The sequence below is a fragment of the Melopsittacus undulatus genome, chromosome 12 (genome assembly GCF_012275295.1).
Source record: "Melopsittacus undulatus isolate bMelUnd1 chromosome 12, bMelUnd1.mat.Z, whole genome shotgun sequence".
Taxonomy (NCBI): Eukaryota; Metazoa; Chordata; class Aves; order Psittaciformes; family Psittaculidae; genus Melopsittacus; species Melopsittacus undulatus.
The window spans coordinates 9,454,254-9,480,143 of NC_047538.1; the positions used below are offsets into that span (position 1 = coordinate 9,454,254).

The window sequence follows — 25,890 nt, forward strand, 5'->3', positions numbered from 1 at the left end:
TGTTCTAGACAACAAAGGCATGTTGCACGTGGGCTGGCAGATGGAATCCAGCCATCACATATCACACAGTGCTGAAAAGTGATGGGGCGGAGGAGGAAATCAGCCTGGAAAACCAGGAGAAATGTAACTAAGTGACAGAGGGCAACGAAAATGTGAAACTGGAAAAACATGCAGTTGGGCAACCTAGAAAAGAGAAAGGCTTTGTATCAATACTTGGCTGAGAAACTGCAATGGTGGAGCGGGAAATGCAATGTGCAGCACTCTGCACTAATTCCTAAGTTAAAGATGGGAAAGCACAGACCATGACTGTGCAGTTACATCAAAGGGGGAAATATAATCTGCTCTTGAGTTACAGACTTTATTTACACCTATACACAACTGTATCTGCAGCCTACCAAGGAAACTCCTGCTAGCTTTAGTGCCTTTTGTAGTGGGAAACCTGACAGAGAAGGACCTAAACCCAGTAAGTACCTCACGCTCTACCAGGTGGTTACAAACCTCTGTGGTCCTGTAGTACGGATCTAGCAGCAGTTTAGCCAGTGCCACTATCTGGGGTGTTCGGTCCCAGCCATCCGAGCAGTGCACCAGGACCGGTCGCTGATCTCGGTCCACGGCATGAACTACGAGCAGTGCAGACTTCAGAAGCACAGATAAGTGCTGCAGCCATTTGGTACTTTCCAGAGCTGATAACCAACTAGAAGAAAACAAGGGGAGACAGTTTTTGTTCCTTTACAATGCTTCGTAAAAGAGGAGGTGGGGATATTGGAATTTATCCTGCCTAAATGGAAGGGTGGAACCTAAGGTGCCTTCAGAATCTCTGTACCTCAGCTATTCCCAAGCTCTACAATGTATGCGGTAGGTAGCTGAAGAATCTCTACCCTAAGAAGAGCTACATATCCAGTTCAGTAAGGGTGGCCATTCTGGATCTACGATGATGCCATGGAAGGCTCTTAGCAGCAAACTCAAGCCAGGAGAGTGGTAGGGAAAGCAAGACTGGTACAACTTAGTCCTGCAGTCCTGCATCCAGCTCTGGGACCCCCAACACAAGAGGGATGTAGAGCTGCTGGAGCGAATGCAGAGGAGACCATGGAGATGATCTGAGGGGTGGAACAGCTCTGCTGTGAAGAAGCTCTTCCCTGTGAGGGTGCTGAGGTGCTGGCACAGGGTGCCCAGTGAAGCTGTGGCTGCCCCATCCCTGGCAGCGTTCAAGGTCAGGCTGGACATAGGGGCTTGGAGCAGCTGCTCCAGTAGAAGGGGTCCCTGCCCGTGTCCTAATGGAGACCCATCTCAGATGCTCCTGAGACGATGGGCTGTTAGAGGCCAGTCATCCCACAGCACTGGAGAGCTGTGAAATACATCTCTTGAAATGACACTTTAAGTGCTTGAAGTACATGCAACACCACTAGATTTTTCTGAAGGAAAGCCAAGCAGCAGAGATTAAAGAACCAGGAATAGCAGGTAACCTCCATGCTAGCACTTAGAAACCCAACTGAAAATCAGGACATTCCAGTACCAATACTCAAGGCTACATTATAATCTCAGATTTCATTTTCTAGGTTCACTTCAATGATAAGAAGCCAATTACTTCCTTTAGCTCAAATTCCATCGAAATGAAAAAATACAGCTCACTGTTATTAACAGGAAAGGCACTGAGGGAAAAACCTGCATTTCACTTCACAAACCAGCAGCACAAGAATGCAGTGGCAGAAACATGTAAACAAAGGCAAAACCACCAAACATCCACTTACTTTCCTGGATCTGGCATTTGTGTGCAGAGCAAACGCAGCGACTGAAAGCTCTTCCGGATGGAATGGATGTTTGCCATCCCCATGAACACTACTTCACAGTTTGGGTAATATTCTGTAGGGAAATATCAAGATAGAGGGAAGAAATTAACAACTACACAATGTTTAAATTCTCAAAGGAGCTTTTTCATCAAACCAAACCACTGGTGCTGTGGACAGATGAAATAACCTGTTTACAAATATTCTGTAAGGAGAGAGAGGGCTTGGAGCTGAGGAGGTATTACAGCAGGGCAGAGCAAAACAGGAAGGAGTGTGCAAAGTGTTTGTGTATTTACTTGCAGTGTTTCACTTTGCATTACAAAAGGCAGAGTACAAACCTATAGGAATAGTGATAGAAGCTCCAGATTATAGAATGGTTTAAAAAGACTGAGAAGCACCCTAAGAAAATGTAAAGCATAAATAGTGTTTAACTCCTAATTTATGGATTTGAAATATGGGATATTGAGTGTTTGCACAAGAAAATACAGTGGTCTCTTAAAAGAGCGTATTTTATATAATTTGATTTCCCAACTCTTTATCAGCCCAACAAACCCTGGCCTCAACCAGAACATCCTGTTAGTGATGGACTGCGTAACTCCAGTCAGAAAAGAGAGATACCATCAGACAACTTAAGCACTGTTTTGTCTTTGTACTGGATTATATTATATATTAAATAAAGCACAACATAAATTACATGTTTTTATAGAGAGAATAAAGCAAAATAGGCAATGCCTGGAGAAAACTATCAGCAAAAAGGAAGCACTTAATGCAGGTCTGAGGCACTGAAGGAGACAAGCTGTTTGGGAATCTCCTATAAATTCCAGCAGAGAAGAAGAAAATGAAACTTCCTGGAGACTGTTTTTCCGATTTGAAATTTTATTCTCTGATGAGGAATGACTTGTTCAGCCCGGAGAAGAGAAGACTCCTTAAGGGGAGACCTCAGAGTGCTCCAGTTCCAGGGGCTGCAGGAAACCTGGAGAGGGGCTTGGGACAAGGGCCAAACCTGCTCTAGTGGAAGGTGTCCCTGCTCATGGAAGTGGGCTGTAACTGGATGAGCTTTAAGGTCCCTTCCAACCCAAACCAGGCTAAGATTCTGTGATTTAGTAGTTTTGAGGTGTTACATGAAAAATTCATCTTTCCTTATGTGGTCAAACCAGCTTTTGTTATCTGCAGTTTTTCTGCCTGGTATTTTTCCTTAGATTCTCCACCCATGGAATTTTAACAGGCTGCATTCATATCCAACAGTGACCATAAAATAGTACCTTCTTTAGAATACCAACAATTTACACATGCCAAAAGAACTCAGAAAGTGGTAACTGCAAACACATTCCAAACAAAATGAATCAGGAATTCAGTTGCTTTGGGTTACGATATAAATGCTGAAAAATGGTTCAGCTTTAGGAAACTTGCTGCAAAGTTGTGTTCTGCTCAACCATTCTAGAACATTATTATTCTCTAAAATCAGTGCCTTTATACAAGTTTGCTCAGGGACTTTTTTAGACATCAGCACACTGGACACCTTTGTCTCACTCTAGTTGATGTATCTGACTCAGCAGGGGAAAGCTAATCAGCATATTCCACACAGTTCAGCATTTATTGAACACTGTTACCAGCTGGTTTTATGTTCTGAGAAAGAGACCTCATTTACAGCTAAGCCTGTCCTTTTGAAGGGCAGTGGGAAAGCTGCAAGGATCCAGAACCTTCCTATGGATTAATACTACCTGCATCCATGCAGCCTGTTAAAGGTGCAGTGCTGAAGTGCAACAGTGTAGTTCTATTTGAGCAAATCCTTGGGATTAACTTAAAGCTGAGAAGAAACACAGCTTACCTGGGCACTCACAGCCACCACCTTTAGCTCTGTTTGCCACAGCTGCTGCGTACGATCGTGCATCCAAGATCAAAAGCTTCTGAGGCTGTATCGCCAAGCTCTCTGCTCCTGAAGCATTAGAGATGGAGGAGTCTGGGGAAGAGGATATGCAACTCATGAGTAACTAGAAGGATACTCCCGACATTGTTTACAACACTATTCATTCAAGCGCTACAGTGCACATGCACTGCACACATAGAAACTGGAGAACTCCTGATTAAACCTGATTATCTGTTACAGTACATGAAAGACAATAAGCTTTTGTATAAAACTCTGCCCTTACAGAAAAGGGGCAGTGACAAACTCACCGAATTCCACATCAGAGAGGTCCCCTCCATTAGAGAAATCTCTGGAACAATTTCCATTCATTAACTTGTTACTGTTGGACCTTGAGTCTGAGGCACAGGCTTTGGCTACAGACTGGACAAGGTGTTCATCATCTGCATTTCTCCAGCCCCACCAACTGACCTCCGGCTGTCCACAGCGGGAAATAACTGCCCCATTGCTCTGGTGCCTGAAAATGGAAAGAAAAAGAACTTGTATAACTGAAATCAGGATGAAAACCAGAGGGCACGAAAAATCAAAATGTACTCCTGTAGCTCACCACTCTATTGTTCAGTAGTAAGCCTCGACCTGTGATCTAGTGGTGATGCATTCCATGAGCTTCCCTGCAAAACGCTGACTGTGACCACGCAGTCACTGGAAAGTAAAAGTCAAAGCTGGGGTAGTGTTTTCTTGCACAATACTGTCAGCCAGTGAAAGCTGGAGAACACTGTAGAAGAGCAGATGAGGCACTGAAGAGGCAGCCAACACTGGCTGGACAGCAGGTCTACTCCTGTACTACCAGAGCAAATAGGAAAGTGGATTGAACTCACACTAAGTTTGAGGCTGGAAGACAGGAGGAAACCCACAGATTCACTTTTTGATGGGATCTCTTAAAAATAAAACTACCACCAATTACATCTGAAGAATGTAGGCATTCTGGTAGGAAATACTGGCAGGATTTGGCATGCCTGGTCTGATGAGGTCCAATGGTAACCCAAACTCTTGCTTTTGGGTATCGATGGTGTCCACACCAAGTCATCACCGGTGAGTCACCAGAAGCATTCCTTGTTGAACCCTGCTGAACTGTACCATGAAGCCAGTGGATCTTGGATATTGTTTCAGTAGCTAGAAGGAAAACAACTTTTTACATCTCAGGATGCTAAACACCTGCAGTCTTACTCGTTATGAAGCTTGGTATTAGGAGTGGCTCTGTAATTCCCTTTTCATCTGCATCTATCTCCTCTACTTGTGGCTCTCCTCCATCCCTCTTCCTGATCCTTCTTGGGTAGTGTTTCATTTGCTGCTGCTCAAATACCTATCTAGTAGACCTAGTTCCAAACCCCTGCTACAGGCAAGGACAACTTCCACCAGCTCCTTTAGACACTGGAGCTGCTCTAAGGTCTCCCCTTAAGGAGCCTTTTCTTTCTCCAGGCTGATGCAGCCCAGCTCTCTCAGCCTGGCTCCAGAGCAGAGCTGCTCCAGCCCTTGGAATGTTTTTTTTCCTATGCCAATTCTAGTTCCTATATGCGATGATGCAGCAAAGAATTTTAGAGTCTTCCTGCAAACAAACTGGCCAGCTCAGCTTCTTGTTAAGCAAGACTTGTTCAGTCCCCTCTAACAAGGCAGCAGCACGGTAGATTCAGACAGCCCTGAGCAGCCAGAGCCCACCCGAGCCTACAGATCTATAAATCCTGACTTTTCTCCTTCTCACCACTCTAGCAGATGTTTATGGATGTGGCAGGTTTGTCGTCAGAGCTGCCAAGGCCCATCAGGAGCTGAGCAGCACCATCCCTGCAGTACCACTATGGGGCACAACACCAAGCGGCAGCGGCTGCCTCCACTACGCATTGGCAGCAACACTTACCTCGGGTTAAGTCTCCTTGTTGCAAAACCCAACAATTACAAACCAGGCTGTGATATGGGATTTGAAGGATTTTTTCATAGCTCTTTTGTAATGGCTCCATACAAAATTCCCTCCCTGAGCAGAAGCAACTGACACACCACAGGAGCTGAAATGAAGGAAAAGCGGCTGACACCAGGGGCCAGCATGAGAAGCGAAATGTGGATGTACTGCAACGAACAGCCTTCCATTTACAGCTCTCCTGACATCAAATTAATTCAGCAAAAAGCACCTGCCAGTCACTGAAAGGCCACTGAGCTCCCTGCTATGCTCCTGTACAAGTGACATAAGAGAATAAACCACCATTACACATGTACAGAATCTATTTGGAACGCTCAGAGAAACTCATTTATTTTTCCTTATGTTCCCCCAGATTTCATTACTACCTGCTGCGGAATCATTCTCACACATTCATCAAGAGTTACATTTTCATCTCAAGGTTCTTGCCTCCCATTTATACCACAAATAATAAGAAATCATTAGGTCAAAAGCTGAGTTCAATGCTGGCTGTGAAGGCCTCGCACTCCTCAGCCTGCACAACGTACCAGCAGAATCAGCAAACAATGCTATTACAGCTGGAGCTCTGAGGAACCATAGTCATTCCTATTTCACAGTCATTGGCTACAGCAAGGAAAGACAGCAAATGGGTTAAGTGTGATTCCGAGGACCCCAGAGATAGAGCTGGGGGGAAAGATGGTGTCAGAACAACTGGAAAGAATTACAGCAAAGCCTCCAATGCAAGTTCCCTGACCCTCTAGAGATAAAGCAGAACACAGCCTTCCTGCAGGAGGGCAGGCTGGATGTGGGTCTGGGCAACCTGGTATAGCTGAAGATGTCCCTGCTCATTGCAGGGGGTTGCACGAGATGAGCTTTAAAGGTCCCTTCCAACCCAAACTGTTCCATGATACAGAAACTAAAGCACAAATCACCATTAGACAACTACAAAGCACCTTATGGAAACTTATGTAACTGTGATGAATGGTAAACCTCTGCACATGCTTCATCTTCCTTGTGTTCAAGCAACCTTTTGAGGACAACAATAAATACACCAGGTCCTTGTATCTCCTTGCATCCAGGAGGACCAATCACAGAATCCCAGCCTGGTTTGGGTTGGAAGGGACCTTAAAGCTCCTCCAGCTCCAACCCCTTCCACTGGAGCAGCTGCTCCAAGTCCCTGTGTCCAACCTGGCCTTGAACACTGCCAGGGACGGAAAATTCCTGGGGAAAAGAAAGTCCCCAAAGGCTTCTCCCTAACATTGATTTTATGGAGCCAAGCCAGAAAAGCTGCAGAGCCCCTTCGCAGCCACATTTATCTATATAGCTCTGTGCTCACATTTTAAACAATTGTAAAGAGAGAAAAACTACAGAAGCTGCTGTGAGGATTTTCTAGAAATCCGAGCATGAAAGAGCAGCAACACTCCTGACAGCCCAACCTCGGCCAAGTACTTCGGATGCTTCCTCCAGCCACTCAGCTCCTCAAGTGCTTTGCGAGAGCAAACAATGAGGGTTTGTTCCATGTGTCTGCCTCTGGTCTCACTCTGTCCCAGAGCTCAGTGCTCAGAGTCTGAGGCAAGTCACTGGGTGAATTGTAAAACAATCATTATGACTGTTTGCCCCCTGAAGTAAAGCAAAAAGATTTGACAGAGAGAGCTGGGCTGGAGGGCTCCTGAAGGGGAGACCTGAGAGCAGCTCCAGTGCCTAAAGGGGCTGCAGGAAACCTGGAGAGGGGCTTGGGACAAGGGCCTGTAGGGACAGGCCAAGGGGAATGGCTTGAACCTGCCAGAACAGGGGAGACTGAGATGAGCTCTTAGGCAGAAGCTGTTCCCTGTGAGGGTGCTGAGGCGCTGGCACAGGGTGCCCAGAGAAGCTGTGGCTGCCCCATCCCTGGCAGTGTTCAAGGCCAGGTTGGACACAGGGGCTTGGAGCAGCTGCTCCAGTGGAAGGTGTCCCTGCCCGTGGCAGGGGTTGGAGCTGGGGGAGCTTTAAGGTCCCTTCCAACCCAAACCAGGCTGGGATTCTGTGACAGCCTTTTTCCCCCCTCCCAAAGCTGAGCAGAGGATGGAGCACACCCAGGCAGAAGGGCCCCAGGGCTGACCCCTTCATTATTTGGAAGAAAAAGGAGAAAAGAGGGAGATTTAAAGCTAATGGACTGTAGCCATGAGCTAATTTGTTCTCCCTTCATAGAACCAGAATTCTTAAGCTAGGTAAATAATGCTCTGTGACCTATTCTGAACTCTCCTACCTTGGCTCCTTCGACCCAAGCTGTACAAATGTATCAGCTTTACCACCCTCTAATTTTAGCTTCAAACTCAGAGAGCAGCTTTTCCTTCCCGTCTCTGCAGAAGCAATGGATGGACAGGCAGATAGTGGAACAATCAGCATTCATTATCTTTCTAATCCCTTTGTCCTCTGATTTCTTAAAGAGATTTTCAACATTTATGGGAGGATAACTATGCCAGGAAGGTGCTCAAGGCATTAAATGACAGGTTCCAGACTACCTGAACAAAACCCCAACCCAGAGATGATGAAATGTATTTCTTGTTAAAGCAGCTGCTAAAACGCAGGATCTTAGACAAGGAGTTTTGTTATGAAGAGCTGCTGGACTCAGTCTAAGGAGAAGACTGATTAAAACTACCTAAAATACATAGATAAAGCTAGCACCTATGTTCTGCTTTAATTTTTTACATCTCCCTTAAATGATTTTGGCATTTGTCCTTTTTTCTAGTGCAGTGTTGAGAACTGGAGCCAAAGCAAAGGAGCCAGAGATACCATTTGCCATTTCTGCAGCTGGGTTGAGGTCTTCACCTTACAGCTTTGCATTCTCACATTAACACATTCAAATTCATCTTAGCTGAGGAGTTTGCTCTAGGAGTGACCTGCAGGAGATGCAAATGCTGAGTGCTCCTACAGTGTGTTTGGGATTAAATGATACAAATCTTACAGGGCAAGAGGAAATGGCCTCGAGTTGTGCTAGATGAGGTTTAGATTGCATATTAGGAAAGATTTCTTCACCCAAGGGCTGTCAAGCACTGGAAAAGCCTTGTTCCAGTAGTGGAGTCGACATCCCTGGAGGTATTTAAAGATGTGCAGAGGAGACCCTTGGTGCCAGGGGTTAGTGGCAGCCTTGGCAGTGCTGGCAAATGGCTGGGCTTGGTGATCTTAAGAGGTCTTTTTCAGCTTAAATGATTCTGTGGTTCTCATTCAGCATGAACACCCAGGAAGCCTGCGTCATCTCATGTATGGTTTGACAACAGACAGTATCTACTGCTGCCTCACACTTTCCTGGGTTTTGAACGGGTATAAACCAACACATACAGAGGTAGCAAAGGCAAAGACAAAGACCCTGAGCTCTCAGGCCTAACAGGTCCTACTGCTATCAGTTAAATGCAGGTCTGAATGCTTTCTCATGTGAAGGGTCCCCTGTCACCCTTGTCTGAGACCTAAACCCTCCAGATGGTTCATGTTTTGTGGCAAGGTCCTGCTCCCTACACAGCATCTAGGATCCTTCTGGAGTGGAACAGCAGGATCCCAGCACACACAGAGTCCCAGGGGGATTCAGCTTGGGGACCACTCCACTAGGCAGCACAGAGGGGGCTCTGCCACGTTTTATTGCATCTTCCCATCCTGGTTCTCCAACTTTACCCTAGCAGGTCCTGGATATTCTCTCTGAGATGTCCTCCTGCAGCACCCCTCCACACTGCGTTACACATGCACAAATACAGCAAGATGAAAGCCAGACCTCTCTTTACTTTGAATAAATGGGAAAAATTTGATTTTCAAGTCTGGCAGGCTCATTGAGGGACACCTGGGACACAGAACACCTTTCCTTCCAAACTAAAATTCCCAGTTACAGTTTCTTTCAGCTTTTATTTGCTATAACATCCCATTTGTAGCATGGTGAAAGCTGTTCCATCTGCAAAAGCCTCACCTGTACACAACAGCAGGGATACGCTTCCAGGACCGAAAGCTTGCCACGCTCTCTAGCTCCTTATCCGTGATCCAGGCAGGAACAATGATTTCCTGGGGGTAACTACCACAGAGCCTGCAAGAGAAGTGGTGAAAAGGGGTTAAAGTGACACAGAGCAGTTACACGCTTGCCAGACGACACATAATGAGCAGTATGGGCGACCTGACAGCTCTTCATCTCAGCAACCTGCCAGTTTGTCAATTCCTGTTTCACTGTATGCCAACTGACTCCTCCTGCACCTGTAACAAAAAGCACTGTGAGCACTGAGGTGCATAAAGGCACTTCAGGGTTTGAAGATTCCAGCTTCCAGTACCTGAAGGGGGCCTTACAAGGATGCTGGCAAGGGACTCTTCATCAGAGACTGCAGTGATAGGACAAGGGGTAATGGGTTCGAACTCAAACATGAGAGATTTTGGTTACATATAAAGCAGAAGCTGCTCCCTTTGAGGGTGCTGAGGTGCTGGCACAGGGTGCCCAGAGAAGCTGTGGCTGCCCCATCCCTGGCAGTGTTCAAGGCCAGGTTGGACACAGGGGCTTGGAGCAGCTGCTCCAGTGGAAGGTGTCCCTGCCCGTGGCAGGGGTTGGAGCTGGAGGAGCTTTAAGGTCCCTTCCAACCCAAACCAGGCTGGGATTCTGGGATTTTTCTCAGGGAATTCACATGTAGGCAATTTCTGCCTCCAGCTGAAACAAACTGGAGCATAGAAGAGAAATCCCAGGTCTCTCCATGCCAAAGAATTAGCTCCTGGATTTCCAGGTCACAAAACACAGAGGCAGAGCCATGCTGGCTACTGGATTCAAGACAGTAAGTGGGAAGAGCACACTGGCTCCTCAGCCCCCACTGAAGGCAGAAAGCAGAGTGCAGGGCTCATGTTTGACTGGGTAATGGAAATTTCTTCTACTAGATGCACATCCTCCTTTCCAACTGAACTAGCAAAGCCATGACTGGCAGTGAGAACCGTGCAAGCACTCAGCAGTTACTGCACTATATTGCTGAATCATAAGTAAGTTCATCCCCAGTCCATTCCTATAGGGAAATGTATTTCCTGCATAAGGACATATGAACACGTGTAAGACTGTTCTATACAGAAAAAAGCATGGATTATCCTGAAAAAATGCCCTTTGCTCAAATGCTGGCCACAGGAAGAAAAAGAGAAGTTTGTGTCATTCTGCTTCCATAGGACACAGAAAGGATTTTTCCCTTTTCCTTAAATCCCTTAAATGCATAAGGGATTTTGTTCTTTACTAGATTTTCAGACCAAGCCAGATACTGTTCTTGCAGTGACACCAACTACCAGCTGCAAGTCATACATTATCCTGCAGAGACAGAGCAAGGAAACCTGTTTCAGCATGGTGTTATGGCTGGGTTTGCTCTGAATTGCATTAAGGATCAGCCAGAACACTCTGGCCTCCTTCACATGCATGGCAAACACCAGCCTCTGCTCCAGCAGCGAGAGGAAAGGACATCAGCCTGGCCTCTGAGGACCACAGAAGGTATTTTCTCCCGTTTTCAGGATCAGCTCTCCCAAACCAACTTCTTTTTGGTTTTAAATATACATCTTTTTCATAGGTTAGAGAATAAGACACAATAAAAAGTTGGTTTTAAATGTTCAAACTCCACTCTGCTCACTTCAGGCTTCCCTTCTGTTCATGGGAATGCTTATTCTCTAAGAAGCCCTCCAGTGAGCACATCAAAATCCAGTATTTCTCAGCCTACAAAAACCTGGAGCTACTAACAAAATATTAATTCTTTAAAAGCACACTTTTCTACAAAACAACAGAAAATCCTCATTTGCATTGCCCCTTATTAGGAGCTGCAGAACTTGGAAGGAGTTCCAGTAATGTGCTATAACAAAAGTGGTGGTTTGAGATGCTGTTTGGCTGTGAATCAGCAGCCCACACAACTCACTTGTACTTCTCATTGATGTTGGAAATCCTCCAGGCATTGTTCATATCAAACCCCATCCGCTCCACTTCGTTTTTAAACCTCGAAGTTACATGTTCTCCTGGGTTTCAAAAGCAGAGAGAGAAAAATCAATGCAAAATAAGAAATAAGGGTTCTACTTTTCAAAATAGCGACAGAAAAGCACCACTGGAGTCATGAACAGCACAAAAGAGACAGGAACAGTCCAAAACCACCATTTGTTTTTCACAACCCTATCTGGGAAACCCATGGTGGGGGAACCACTGCTTGTATTCATGGCTCTCCCTGGTCAACTGTCATGAAATATCAGTCTAAGGATCAGCTTCTGGAAGTTCATGTAAGAAGCAACACGGCTGCAGCCCAGAGCCAAGCACAGCAGCAAAAGTTTGGAACTAGACCTTAAGGTCCTTTCCAAAGGAGAAGGTTGGATTTAAGGTCCTTTCCAAAGAAAAAGGTTGGACTTAAGGTCCTTTCCAAAGGAAAAGGCTGGACTTAAGGTCCTTTCCAACCCTAACCTATGATTCTATAATCCATCAGCAGTCATAGTGGGGAAAATACCTTCAGTAATTGTTCCTTTCTGAAGTTCTGAGGAGTTTTGTATTAATAAGAAGAATGGGAAGCTCTGGTCTGACTGATCCATGATGGGGGAATATGTAGAACGTGGTCTGGAACGTTTCCATCTAGCATACAATTCCAGCCTCAGGTTTCCTGTATGGCTGCACGCTAGCCCTGGAATTGAACCTGCATCCATTCTCTGTCTCCAAACTGGACATTATTCTTCCAGGAGTCATGAGATATGAGGATAAATTGCATAAATCATTATTTAACACAGGTATAAGTCACAAAATCCTCACAAATTCATGGCTTAATATATTAAAGGAACTGGAATGAGCTTCATATATTTCCTGGACACTTTTAAAAGTATCCAAATACAACTGAAAAGTACACAATGGCAATAAAGCATAATTCTTTAGACAGGCAGAGAGAATCATAAGGTATCCATCAACACGGGGAAGAGGATAATGCTCAGAAGTTCAGAGTGAGAAATGCAGTAAGTTTACTGAGCGCATAAGCAGCATAAAGTAATCCCGCAAGTCTGTCCATCACTTGTCTCATTCTGTTGCTGTATCATGAACTCAGAGGTAGAGCATCGCCCCACAGGGGAAAAAATAAAATCAGTTGAGAAATTAATCCTTTAAGTTTTACATCTTTCCATTCTCTATTTCAGAAAAACCTTAAAAAAGCCTTTCTATACCCGAGGTACATGTAGATATGTATTTATCTCCAAGATGTACTGGTCTGAAACAGTTTTATGTGATGTTACAGGACAATTAGAGTAAATGTAGAGAAACTGGTGAATTAAGAATAAAGACTGTGGCCTATCCTTACCTGGGGACTTAATTATCTGTGAAAGAAAAGCTGTAGTATTAATCATTCCTACAGGTCAGATTATACACAGAAAATGGTACCTTGCAAATCCCAATATGCTTTACCCTATGGATATGTACAATGAGATTACTTTCCTCATGTTTTCTGAAAGGTAAAATGTGAGGACGACACTGTGTGCAAGTGGAGAACATCCACGGCAGTACAATCTATGGACCTGACTGACCTTCACCACTTATTTCCTTTATATCGTGGCACTGGTACCATAAAAAAGCAATGGCTCTGCCTCGTGGGTCGCGCATGCATCAAAAGGAGCGTGACCAGCAGGTCGAAGGAGGTGATCCTGCCTCTCTGCTCTCGTGAGACCTCACTTGGAGTATTGTGTGCAGTTTTGGTGTCCTCAACATAAAAAGGACATGGTACTGTCGGAACAAGTCCAGAGGAGGGCCACGAGGATGATCAGGGGACTGGAGCACCTCCCATATGAAGACAGGCTGAGAAAGTTGGGACTGTTCAGCTTGGAGAAGAGAAGGCTGCATGGAGATCTCAAAGCAGCTTCCAGTATCTGAAGGGGGCCTACAGGGATGCTGGGGAGGGACTATTCATTAGGGACTGTAGTGACAGGACAAAGGGTAGCGGGTTGAAACTTAAACAGCAGAGGTTTAGACTGGATATAAGGAAGAAATTGTTTACTGTTAGGGTGGTGAGGTACTGGAATGGGTTGCCCAGGGATGTAGTGAATGCTCCATCCCTGGCAGTGTTCAAGACCAGGTTGGATGAAGCCTTGAGTGATATGGTTTAGTGTGAGGTGTCCCTGCCCATGGCAGGGGGGGTGGAACTAGATGATATTGAGGCCCTTTCCAATCCTAACTATTCTATGATTCTATGTTCTGCAGAAGGGGGACCACAGGTCAGCTCTATCTTCCTCATGCAAGGTCACTTAGACTGGAGCTCACCAACAACTTGCTGCTTCTCACATGAGGTCTGCCTGCACCTGAAGCTATCACCTTCTAGCCACCTACTTAAACAGGTCCACAGCTCAAGTCCCTGTCTGATAACAGCTGGATGGTTCCATGACTGACTAAAGCAAATCCACCCCAATAATTTCCTTGTGACATTCAGGTAGTGCTTTGCATACTGATCTTAGAGTAGCTGTGGTGGGAGCTAATTTCTCCTTTGTTCAGACAGAACCAAACTAAGGCTGTGCAGCAGACATGCAAGACACTGCAGGACACCCTACGTGCACCACACCTATATAATATACATACAGTATAGCCACCAGCTAGTGAAGAAATGCAAGAACTTATGTACAAAAGAGTCCATCCTGGAGCTGTCCAGGTTCAGCTGCCAACAGCACTGACTGAACCTGTTTGTCATTGGTTTGGAGGTTCTAGATTTCAGAACAGGCAGTTCTACTTGTCAGTGCATCTGTGATGATCCCAAAGTGTTATCCATACCTGGCCGGCACAAGTCCCCGTGCTGCTCCTTCTCACTGGCATACACCTCCATGCACCACGCGTGGTAGGCAAAGGAGAAGAGGTCTTCTATCTTGGAAGGAGGGCGGATGGCATTGTTCAGTCGCTTGAGCCAATCTTGACACTGCTCAAAAGTAGAGAACTGACACCTGCCCCAGAGACAAAAAGTGACCTGTGAATCTGCAGTAAAAGCTGACAGGCTGGCTGCAAACCATCTGTGAAATCATGGAATCACCAGGCAATGAGAAACTGAACATGACCCATCAGTGTGTGCTTGAGCACAGACCCCCCCTAACCCCCCTTTGTGTGCTGGGCTGCATCCCCAGAGCGTGAGCAGCAGCTCAGGGAGGGGATCCTGCTCCTCTGCTGTGCTCTGGGGAGTCCCCACTTGCAGCACTGTGTGCAGCTCTGGTGTCCCCAGCACAACAAGGGGATGGAGCTGTTGGAGCAAGGCCAGAGGAAGCCATGAGGATGACAGGGTCTGCAGCTTCTCTTGTATGGAGTCAGCTGAGAGCACTGGGGCTGTTGAGCCTGGAGAAGAGAAGCTGCTGGAGACCTCAGAGCAGCTTCCAGTGTCTGAAGGGGGCTACAAGGGTGCTGGAGAGGGGCTCTTCATCAGGGACTGCAGTGATAGGACAAGGGGTGATGGGTTCAGACTGAAATAGGGGAGATTTGGGTTGGAGATAAGGAGGAAGTTCTTCCCTGTGAGGGTGCTGAGGTGCTGGCACAGGGTGCCCAGAGAAGCTGTGGCTGCTCCATCTCTGGCAGTGTTCAAGGCCAGGTTGGACAGAGGGGCTTGGAGCAGCTGCTCCAGTGGAAGGGGTCCCTGCCCGTGGCAGGGGTTGGAGCTGGGGGAGCTTCAGGTCTTTCCCAACCCAAACCCTTCTATGATTCTATGAAAGCAAAAAGCCAGAGCAAGCACCTTATTGGTAACTTAGTCCTGCTTGTACGTACATTTTAATAGATACTAAAAGTTAAACTTTTGGATATTAGTGAAGAAATACACACTTAGGAAGCCAAAACTGTCAACACCCTCCTAGTCACAAAGGAGGGAGATGTTTATCCATGGGATTCTGTCTGCAGTGTCCACACTACCAAAGACAGGGATGTGTTACAGTGGCACACTGACTACTGGCCTCAGGTGGGAACCTATGGAACTATTACATATGTTCTAATCCATGCGTCATCACCCATAAACAAGAACATGAGTTTCATCAAACATAGGAGAAACATCCATGTGATAGTTACACTTGATTTGAGAATGAGGACAAACTCTGACACCTGAAATTGTACGTTATTCTCCGATCTCATAGGTGAAGATTCTCTTCCTGGCCTTGGTGGGAAGCACAAACAATGTCTTTGAAACTGAGCTTTGCCTCATGTTACAGACCAATAACAACCCCTGCACAGCAGAAACCAGTCTTTAAAGCAGTGTATTACAATTCATTAGCTTGTCTTTTCAAAGAGGACTCCTGCATCCTTTAGAATGAGGTGTGGGAATAACACCAGTGATCTATTTTGCTGTGACAGATTTCTTTAACATTTTGTAGTTATAGAACATTCCAAGCATTTACATTCAGCTTGGTCTGTGTTCTGCTGCATTCGTGGCTAACAACAGCACCTGTATTCTCTAAGGGCAGGATTTACAACCCCACGAGTCAGGCAGTGGAAGGCAAAAGCAATGACCAGCTCATGAAATGTGCCTGAATACCTGCAAGGAGCCTGGAGGTGTTCATTTCCCATCCTGACTGGAAAGCCTGCCAGACTACTAGCTAAGAGTGGCAATTCCGCATTAAATATCCAGTCAGACAAGACGCAACTCAGCCTAGAGACCCCATTTTCTTTCTGAATCCTTTTGAAGTTAGTGTTGCAAGCAGCAAGTACTATCTTCATTTGAGCTCTAGTGTTCAAAACACAAAGTATTGTATTAGAAAGAACATGACCATGGTCTAAATCTGGTGTCTCAGCCTCATACTCCATTGTGTTCCTCCAGCCAGTGTCACTGATGCTCAGAGATGCAATTTTGAAGGGAAATTGATGAGAAAGGGCATAAACACAAATAATCTGTATTCACTCTACAATCGAGGAGAAACATCAAATTGCTGTGAGAGGAAGGACATCTTCCAATGTCAAGAGCTACAAGTTGAGAGGAAGTTAAATATTTAATTGAAATTAAACTAAATATTACTTCTAACCGAAAATCAGTCCTCAGGAATATAGGAAGCAGCTGCTCTGTTAAACATTCCAACTGCTCAGCTCTGACTGGGGCTCAGCTCATTATACAAAAGGTGCTGCCAGCAAACATTTCATCAAAAAGAAATGTTCCTTTCTTCTTAATTAAAGTTCATAGATCCAAATTAATTCCTGCAGCAGGGAAGTAGGAAATAGCTGTAGCTCAGAGGCTCCTGGCTTGGACTCTGAGGTCTGCTGAAGGACAGGCACAGAGGAACCCTCCCTTCCACCTGATGCTGCCCACTGGGTTAGAGCAGGCTGCAGTCCTTGCTTCACCTCATCCCCTCACTTGCTTTTCCACCAGGCTGCTATGTCTTAAGGATAGCAACTGTGTCCTCACAGCCTTTAGGAACACTGGTGGCTGAAGCCACCCAGACTGAAGGTTTCACCTCAAAGAGCACAAAGCCCACACCTTAACCCTGCAAGCCCCACATCTCCACTACCCCCTTCAAGTGTGTGTTTCAGCGTTTTATCCAGTTATCTTGTACCTCACTGAAGCAATATGATATATCTGATTGGAAGGCAGGGAAAATGCAGTGCAAATGAAATTCATTTCAGAATAAAATCAAGATGAGCCACCTGGGCTCAGATATTGCTGCCATGTCTCATAGCAAGCAGAGAAGCAGAGAGCCTTGCTCCCATCTTCCTCACACAAATGCCCACCAATCACATGCAAAATCAGACCAGAGAACATCTTCTGAGGGCAAGCAAGTGGAAAAAAAGAAAATAACCGTTCCTGAAAGCAGCAGAGCTCTCTGCAGCACATGGAAAGCACAGGTACCCCCATCCAACACACAGCCTCTTCTTACCTTATAACCTTGCAGTCTTTGCAAGTCAGATGAAGTTGAAATATATCACGGCACTCAACACTTTCTATAAGCTGCAATGGAACCTGCAATTAAAAAGATTATGCAATTTTAGTTCAAACAGCACTAACACTGTAATTCCTCTGCATATTTCACAAGGATTTATTGCAGGATTACATGGGCCCTGAAAAAGTGAGAAAACCAAAGAAAATGAAGGGGAGCTACTTCAGCAGCTTGGTAACACGTAGCAGCTTCAGTTCCACTGCTGTTATGATCCAAGCCCCATAAGGGATCACGTCAAAATCACTGAGACGGCTGCAGCGCTGGTGACAAATGGGAAAGCACAGAGACCCACAAGCTCTTCTCATGGAAGCCTTCTTCTCTCTTATAAGTCTGAATTTGGGATCTTGGGAATATCATTTTAGCTGTTGGCTTTACAAAGGCAGGAAGGGACAGGACAAGTTGTGACAGTGTTGTCTATTAAGGGGCTGGAATGGACATCAGCCTAGAGAACCATCCATTCTTTCCTCCCCAGTGCACAGCTTCAAGGACACTCAGTGAATTACTTAGACCCCCCACTGCCTCCCATGGCAGCACCATGGCCAATGAGGCACCTCTGCTCAACTACCCAAGTTCAGACTCTAAGAGCACTTGCTTTTCAGTCAGATGCTGCTTTGCCTGTTAATATTCTCCCCCCAAACCCTCTTTTAGAGCAGGTTTTCCCCTGTCCATCTTCATTTAAGCAGTCCTTCACCCCTCCCTCCTCCCAGCTCTGTAATGACAGACCAAGGTTTCTTCTACTCCTGCACTGTTTTTAATTTCCTTCTTTCAAAGTCACTCTTTGCTCTGTGCCCTTCCAATCTGCCCTCTGCACAGCAGCCATTCTTTCCCCTGTGACAGCCCACCTGCAGCTCAGCATCCATTTCCTCAGCATCTGCCTGCTTCTCTTCAGGAGAACATTCATATCCATCTTCCTAATTTTCCTTTCATAAATATCTGTCCGCTGATCCTCTTGCATTTTCAATCTCCTTCTTGGTCATTATTCTTCCCCCAGTAAAACTCTGTGAAATTACCTGCCTCCACTCCCCATTCTTCCCATTGACAACCTTCCACTTGCCTTGTTAGCTTCCTGGGGCTGATGCATGTGGGCAGCCGGACAGCAGCTCAGTGAGCCTGCTCTTGACAGAGCCATCAATTCTATCTGTAGGCACTTCCCCATCTAATCATGGCTATCAGCATAAAGCAGTGCAGAGCAATCATTTTAGCTTTGACAAGAACACACACACATGGTTACGCCAGGACAAGCATACACACTACAGACAGGCCCAGAGCACTGTGCTCCTGCAGCATCCAGGAACACCTTCCACTGCAGCAGCTTGCTCCAAGCCCATGTGTCCAACCTGGCCTTGAACACTGCCAGGGATGGGGCAGCCACAGCTTCTCTGGGCACCCTCTGCCAGCACCTCAGGGAACAGCTTCTGCCTAAGAGCTCAGCTCAGTCTCCCCTGTTCTGGCAGGTTCAAGCCATTCCCCTTGGCCTGTCCCTACAGGCCCTTGTCCCAAGCTCCTCTCCAGTTTCCTGCAGCCCCTTTAGGCACTGGAGCTGCTCTCAGGTCTCCCCTTCAGGAGCTTTCCCCTCTCCAGGCTGAACAAGAGCAGCTCTCAGTTTTTCCCAGTTCAAGGCCTGAAAACTGTCAGGGTTGTGTTAGAGGAGGGTTACTCTGAAGGGCGTGAGGCCAAAGCTATGTGGGCTATGTCCTAAAGCAGGGTACAGTAAAACATCTAGAAGAACTGAGGGTACAAGGTCAACTCAGCAGGTCTTCAAGGAGTCTCCCCTAGGTTGAGCGAGTCAAATCCCCCCAGGTGGGATCTTGTTCATATTCCTACAAGGAATTCCTGGAGCAAAATTTGCCTTTAATTACAACTAATTACAGTCAGGATTTGTCTTGAAGGCAATCATTCAGTGCTCCCCCTCTGCTTTCACAGCCAACAGACAGGCAATGTGACAAGTGGGGCATCAGGACCTGAGAACGTTACAAGGACTAAGCTACTGTTCAGCACAAATGAACCACGACTGTGCCACCTGAGGAAGGAAGATGCCAAACCAACCACTTGCATTGAAGGCCAAACAAGGGACAGCTCATACTAAAGCTCTGCAGACTGAAAGTCTCCCTTATCTCAGGAGCATGATTTTCTTTTACTGTGTCCAAACCCTGCTATTTGAAAGAGGCTGCCACAGGTCCATGCTATCATGGACTACACTAACATCTGAGCTCTCCCATGCATGCGGCTAGCTTCCAGGGAGAAACCCTCACCAGCTGCAAGCTTGAGATGTACTGAAGGGAAGGCAATGCACAGAGCTCAGCCTGGGAACCAACCTGCCCACATGCACAGGGAGATCACTGTTGAGTCTGCACTTTTATCCCATGGATAAATGTAAGTCAACACTTCTGAATGTCATAATCCCTCCAATTTATGCATGGTCTACTGGATCTTTTGGGCTTGCATTTAAAACACCATGTTCCTGTTAATACTGTGATCTAGGAAGTTATCCATGGAAAAGATTCACACATACAACTGTTTTCTGCAGTGTTGCAATGTGAGAATTACCAACTTTAAAATGTATTCAAGCAGCAGTGCAGCAAGTGATGTAGCTGCATTGTGCTACACACTGAGGTTTCACAAGCACCATTCTCATGGCCAGTCTGGTGAGCTGGAAACAGAAAACAGTGAGGTAAGAAACCAAAGGCCAGGAATCCACATTTAACTGGATTCCATTTCCTCCACACTTGCCTTTACCAAGGGGTGAGTAGCTGACAGGCACACTGCTTTCTCTGGAGCACCAGGAGTACATTCCTACCAGGAGAATGTACCACCTATTTCAAGAGAAGATGACAGAACAGCTCCACATTCAGACACAGCAAATCAGTTTGTTTTACAAGTATTACAGCACAGATGTGTGCTAAGAATCCTCCTCCTTAGAGAAGTCCCTCTCTCCCCTGAGGTGACAAGGACATTGGTGGGGCTGGACTGAGTCAGGACAGTGCTTTTTCTGAAAATCATTCAGAAACCAACTCCAAACATTAATGAACATTTATACATGTTGAAAGAGGTCTCAGAGGTGCTCTCTAACAGCTCCAGTGTTCAAGGCCAGGTTGGACACAGAGGCTTGGAGCAAGCTGCTCCAGTGGAAGGTGTCCCTGTCTGTGACAGGGGTTGGAGCTGGAGGAGCTTAAAGGTCCTTTCCAACCCAAACCATTCTATGATTCTATGATATAAAACTAGCAGGGAAGAGTCAAGATGAACTCAAACAAAACTTACTCAATGAAGAGTTCATTTAGAAAATCACCATTTGACCAATAATTTTGATCAACAATAACCAAAGTGATTATCACTCCAAAACTTAACAATTTAAACACTGTTCCTAATTATTGCAAGTATGCTTTAGCCTTAAAGATATTCTAAATCCTGTCTGCCTTGCATTCCAGTGGAGTTCATATTAGAGCATTAGTGATGGTCATATGGGCTATGGACAAATAAGCTGTATTCTGCTCTACCTCACACACTGATTGATGGTTAATGGTGACACAGAGCAGAACTAACAACCTCAGAGCAGAGAGCAGAGAGCAGAGTGAGAGGGCGGATGTGGTTCTGGGTAACCTGATGTAGTTGAACATGTCCCTGCTCAATTGCAGGGGGTTGGAATTGGATGAGCTCTGAAGTCACTTCAACCCAAACCATTCCAAGATTCTATGAAAGTCTGGGAAACAAGATTAACCTGGGAATATTGACAAGCTTTTAGGGACTTCTTCCTGAACACAAAGAATATTATTCAAGAAACATGTTTGTATCACAAGGCAGCAAAGGAATCCTACAAAGCACGTGCCTCTTATCATACCTTTTCCCTGCTGCCAGCAGCATGCAGAGATGCATCTGGCTGGCTGCACTTGAGGCATCCCAGCACCCAGCTTTGCCCTGGCTGCCATCCTCCTGTGTGCTGGCACCTAAACCTCCACTTTTAAGTCTTTAGTTATACTATATGGCATATAGAATAAGGAAAGTGAAAGCACAGTTATGCTACCCCTGCACATGCACCTACTTGTATTAGCTCCTTTGCATGGTCAGCAGGGAAAATAATATTCCCTTAAGTTTCCAATTCAGTTCTTAGCATCACAGACTTTTTGCCATCATGTTCAGAAGTAATACCTTTACCTGCTGAAAACCCCCCATCATTGTGAATTTTAGCACTTTAATGCTGTACAGATGTCCACCAGCCCAGCAGGCACCCCTATTCAGATTGCTACATTGACAGTCCATGAACTCAAATGGCACTTGGAAGAAGTAACTGATGGTAACTGACACAAGCATGTTTCAAAGTCTGCAGATAACACAGCTCTATGATTAGAGACATAAACCAGCAAGGACTGAGTTTCAGTTAATAAACAACAGTTTTATAGGTTAATCATTTGGTTCTGCCACAAAACAATAAAGAACAATTTAAATTTAAGATTGCCATGGCATCAAAAATTAACTCAGGTGCACAGGAGATCCTGATGTTCCAGCCCACTGTGTCACATGTCACGGAGGTGTTGGACACTGGTCAAGTCTCATTTTGCTTCCCTTGCTTTTCTAGCTCTGGATGAACACACAGCTTTGGTGTTTTACACTTCACTCACCACTGTGTGGTTCAGGGTTTATGACTGACACGTGGCAGTTGTGAGCAACTAACCAGGGTCAGGACTTGTCCTGAAATAAGGAGATGGGTAAAAACACATCTCCAGGAAGAAAAGAAAAACATGCTTTGGGTCTTTGGATTATACTTTACTGGGTTTATTACAAAGAGCCACCAAAGTATTTCTGTGCCGTGTGGTTTGCCCTATCAAATTCTGTGTCATTCACAAAGACCATTTCAACCAGTAAGATACTCTAGGTAAGTATTACCCACTGCAAAGGACTACACAATACCCATTTAACTCATGTCTATGATGATGAGTAGCTGGATATGTAACAATATTTGAGAGGGGATACTCAGAGGAAGAAATGTGCAGGCCTCTGAAGGTGAGGCTGAATTCACAGATCTCTCACATCAATGACTGTACTCATACTGTCCAACTTCAGACATGTAACTGCAGTAGTTACCTACTTCCACCTTCTGAAGCTCCAAGCAAGGCAGGAATCTACTTCAGATGCTCCAAACAGTGCTTTGGAAGACCTTTTGTTTCTCTGCTAAGTATGTACAGAGCTTAGGGAGATCAAAAGGTAGCTGTAAAGGGAACATAAAGTTGAGTGACATGAACTTTCCTTACAAAGCCTGATTTTCAGAGGTGCCGAGTCATCTTTTGCTGCCTGAATACGTATTTGAGCATCATAAAGAGATTTTTCATTACCACTAAATACAAAAAAGCAGAATCACCAGGCTTTTATCCCAAATTCTCTTATCTGGGTTGAGTTCAGAATACCACAAACAACACTTACATTCACAATAGACTCCTTGAATTTGATGTGAAGCCTGTAATTGGAAAGTGCAATGATGGCATCCTCTGCTCGTCCTACATACTCCGTACTCTCACCGTGCAGTTCAATGAACGGGACCTTCAGAAGAGGAAGGAAAAAGTCTTTCAGAAAGCATTAACCAAAACCATTTCCCTCCTGGAAGCACGCAACATCATGAAATCAAAGGAACACTGCTGAGAATTCAGCCTGGCTGTTACTGCTATGAAGGGAAGTCTTGGGTCAGGTTGGTGCAAGGTTAACTGCAGCCTTTTCAGAAATGGTGTCTCATTTTCTCTTCATTTTCCTGAGCAGGAAGTGCTTGGTCAGGGAAAACCAGGAGTCTTTATGACAAACCTGAACAAACTCTCCTCACATTCAAGCAAGCAGTCACACCAACCCCTTGATTTACGCTCTTGCTCCTTACTTAATGGAGAGTGACATCTCCTTCATGTTATTAAATTCATCCTAAAGTAAGCAAAACATGCAAGATGAACAATCTTATGTGTTACTGGTCATCAATATTTCCTAAGCAAGCTCAGATAACTAGCTCAGTCTGGATAAATCACAGCTTTTGCTTTGGATCTCTCACTGCAAATAAGGAAATGCATGATGTGCAGCTGTTAGAGAGGCAAAAAACCTGCAGTCGTATCACACTGCACATAAAAACTGCAACTGTTCAATTAAAAATATGACTTCAGCCCAGTTTAGTTGAGCTGGGTGAAGAGTATCAATGTTCAGCTTGGAATAACCTGGGCTTACACCAACATAGCTTAAATCAAGTAAAAAGGGTTTCTATTGAGGGAAACAAACCACTTCAGTTGATTTGAGTGTCTACATGGGTAACGCTATGGAGTGTCTACATAGATAAAGCATGTAACTAAAATGACTTCAAAAGAAACTTTGGAAAACTAAGAAACCAATAAATACCCATTCTGTGCAACAGAAAACTTTTGGCTTCTCAGTAGCAAGAAGAAATGGGAGTATCTAACTGCATTAGTGTGGGCTTTTTAAAGAACCGTGTTCTAACCCATGGACTAAAACCTAGCACTGAAACCCCCACACAAGTACTGGCTCTGTATTTCAGACATTCTAAGGACTCTCTAGTAACAAAACACACAAGTTCTGGCCTACCAACAGCTCACAGCATTTAAACAGAAAATGGGTTTCTCCTATTACTGTGCTCACTGTGAATGAAAAGTCTACTGAAGAAGCCAGAGAACACACAGCTCAACCGGAGACACTGGGATCCCCACTGGCAAGGAACAGTGTGGTGATTACCTGAAGGTTCTCATCCTCTCGGATCAGCTGCTTCCTGGGAAAAATCTGATTAGCCTGGATGCATTCAAGGCTGTGCTGAGTCTCTTCATCCTGCGGAACAAAGCGTTACAGTGAACTGCAGCACTGCCACTTGCTGCCTGCCTTCTTCACCGCACAGCAAGCTATCGGCTCCAGCAGGAGGAAGTGCAGAGAATTCAGATATCAGTCACTTACTAAAGTTACTCCACTTTCAAAGACAAGCATTGAAACAACTAAATATGATACTATAACACGTTTCCTTCCTGCAGCCTGATTAGAAAGTCATAAATAATAAAAAACCTTATGACTGTATTAGGAAAAAGGCATCAGCCCAGTCTAGTCCAGCACTACCTTAAAATTCAACCACCCCATGTGTAAACTTTAATTCTCTGGTGTTTTGAACTTTAGCCTATTCTGCTCTGTAAGAGGCCCCACAAAGCACTTTTGCTTACCATGACAGGCCCTAGAGCAGAGGAGCAATCCTCGTCGTTACTCACAATGCTTTGAGGCTCTTTCTTCACTTAAAATCTAGAAAATCAGAAAACTGAAGTTAAACTCATTTCCTTTTGGCAAATAAATACAAATTACCTTTTAAAGACTGAGGATTTAGCTGTCAGAAAGCTGCAAGCAAACATCAATTATGAGAAGACAAAATCCATTTAAAGTGACTCTCCTGAGAGATGGAATGGTTCAAAACGTGTCTGCTCCTTCTGAAGGATCACCTGAGAAGGTGGTGCTGGAGGGCACCTGCCTGCACGCAACCCTCACACCACTGCTGCAGTAACTCAAACGTGTTCAGCAGCTCAGAGCACCCTGCATTGTCTCCCAAGTCCTTCGCACATGGCAATGCACAGGTTACACAGGTTATCAAACCAAAGGGACTGTGGGCATCAGTTACTCTGGTATCTTAACAGAGGCTGTTGGATCCTCCTCAAGTCATCTTGTTCCAATTACAGCATGTGAATTAGAATCCATATACAGGTAAAATCCCTCATTGTACAGTTATGACTCATTTTTACATCAATAGGTGGATCAAAATGTCCATTTTCTTGCACTAACCTTCCCAAGACCACACACTGGAAGAAGCTCTTCCCTGTGAGGATGCTGAGGCACTGGCACAGGGTGCACAGAGAAGCTGTGGCTGCCCCATCCCTGGCAGTATTCAAGGCCAGGTTGGACACAGGGGCTTGGAGCAGCTGCTCCAGTGGAAGGGGTCCCTGCCTGTGGCAGGGGTTGGAGCTGGAGGAGCTTTAAGCTCCCTTCCAACCCAAACCAGGCTGGGCTTCTATGACCCGATCATTCTGCTATCTAACAATCCCCAGTCTTTTACCATCTGCAGATTTCCTGGCAGTACTGATTATACCTAACCTGAACTTCTCCTGCTTCAGTCTGAACCCATCAGTTCTTGTTCTATCACTACTGTCCCTGATGAAGAGTCCCTCTCCAGAATCCTTGTAGCCCCTTCAGACAGTGGAAGCTGCTCTGAGGCCTCCAAGCAGCTTCTCCAGGCTGAACAGCCTCAATGTTCTCAGCCTGGCTCCATCTGCCCTCAGAGCAGGGGAGAAACAGTGGATAAAAATGTGGAAGTTGGTTCAAAATCACACAGCTTGCAGAAGGACAAGTGTGTGTGTGTGCATGTACAAAAGGAGGAAATTATGAGCAGAATCAAGCTGGAACTGCCACTAATTCACTAAAAAGTTGGAATCTATCAGGTATGG

At 45.4% G+C, this 25,890-nt stretch overlaps 1 protein-coding gene across 4 annotated transcripts in view; it reads right to left on the bottom strand.

Annotated features, from left to right (window-relative positions):
- The window catches only part of MTMR3 (myotubularin related protein 3), a 75,966-nt gene that overhangs the window by 16,105 nt on the left and 33,971 nt on the right, over window positions 1-25,890 (bottom strand). For all 4 annotated transcript variants that reach the window (XM_034068051.1, XM_034068049.1, XM_034068050.1 and 1 more), the window contains 11 exons: window positions 24,625-24,700; window positions 24,155-24,244; window positions 22,859-22,975; window positions 17,387-17,469; window positions 14,328-14,494; window positions 11,470-11,566; window positions 9,525-9,638; window positions 3,960-4,165; window positions 3,613-3,744; window positions 1,749-1,860; window positions 499-694 (listed from right to left, as the gene is read on the bottom strand). In XM_034068051.1, coding sequence (XP_033923942.1) covers window positions 499-694; window positions 1,749-1,860; window positions 3,613-3,744; window positions 3,960-4,165; window positions 9,525-9,638; window positions 11,470-11,566; window positions 14,328-14,494; window positions 17,387-17,469; window positions 22,859-22,975; window positions 24,155-24,244; window positions 24,625-24,627 — 1,317 coding nt within the window. In that variant the 5' untranslated portion in view covers window positions 24,628-24,700. The remainder of the gene's footprint in view (window positions 1-498; window positions 695-1,748; window positions 1,861-3,612; window positions 3,745-3,959; window positions 4,166-9,524; window positions 9,639-11,469; window positions 11,567-14,327; window positions 14,495-17,386; window positions 17,470-22,858; window positions 22,976-24,154; window positions 24,245-24,624; window positions 24,701-25,890) is intronic.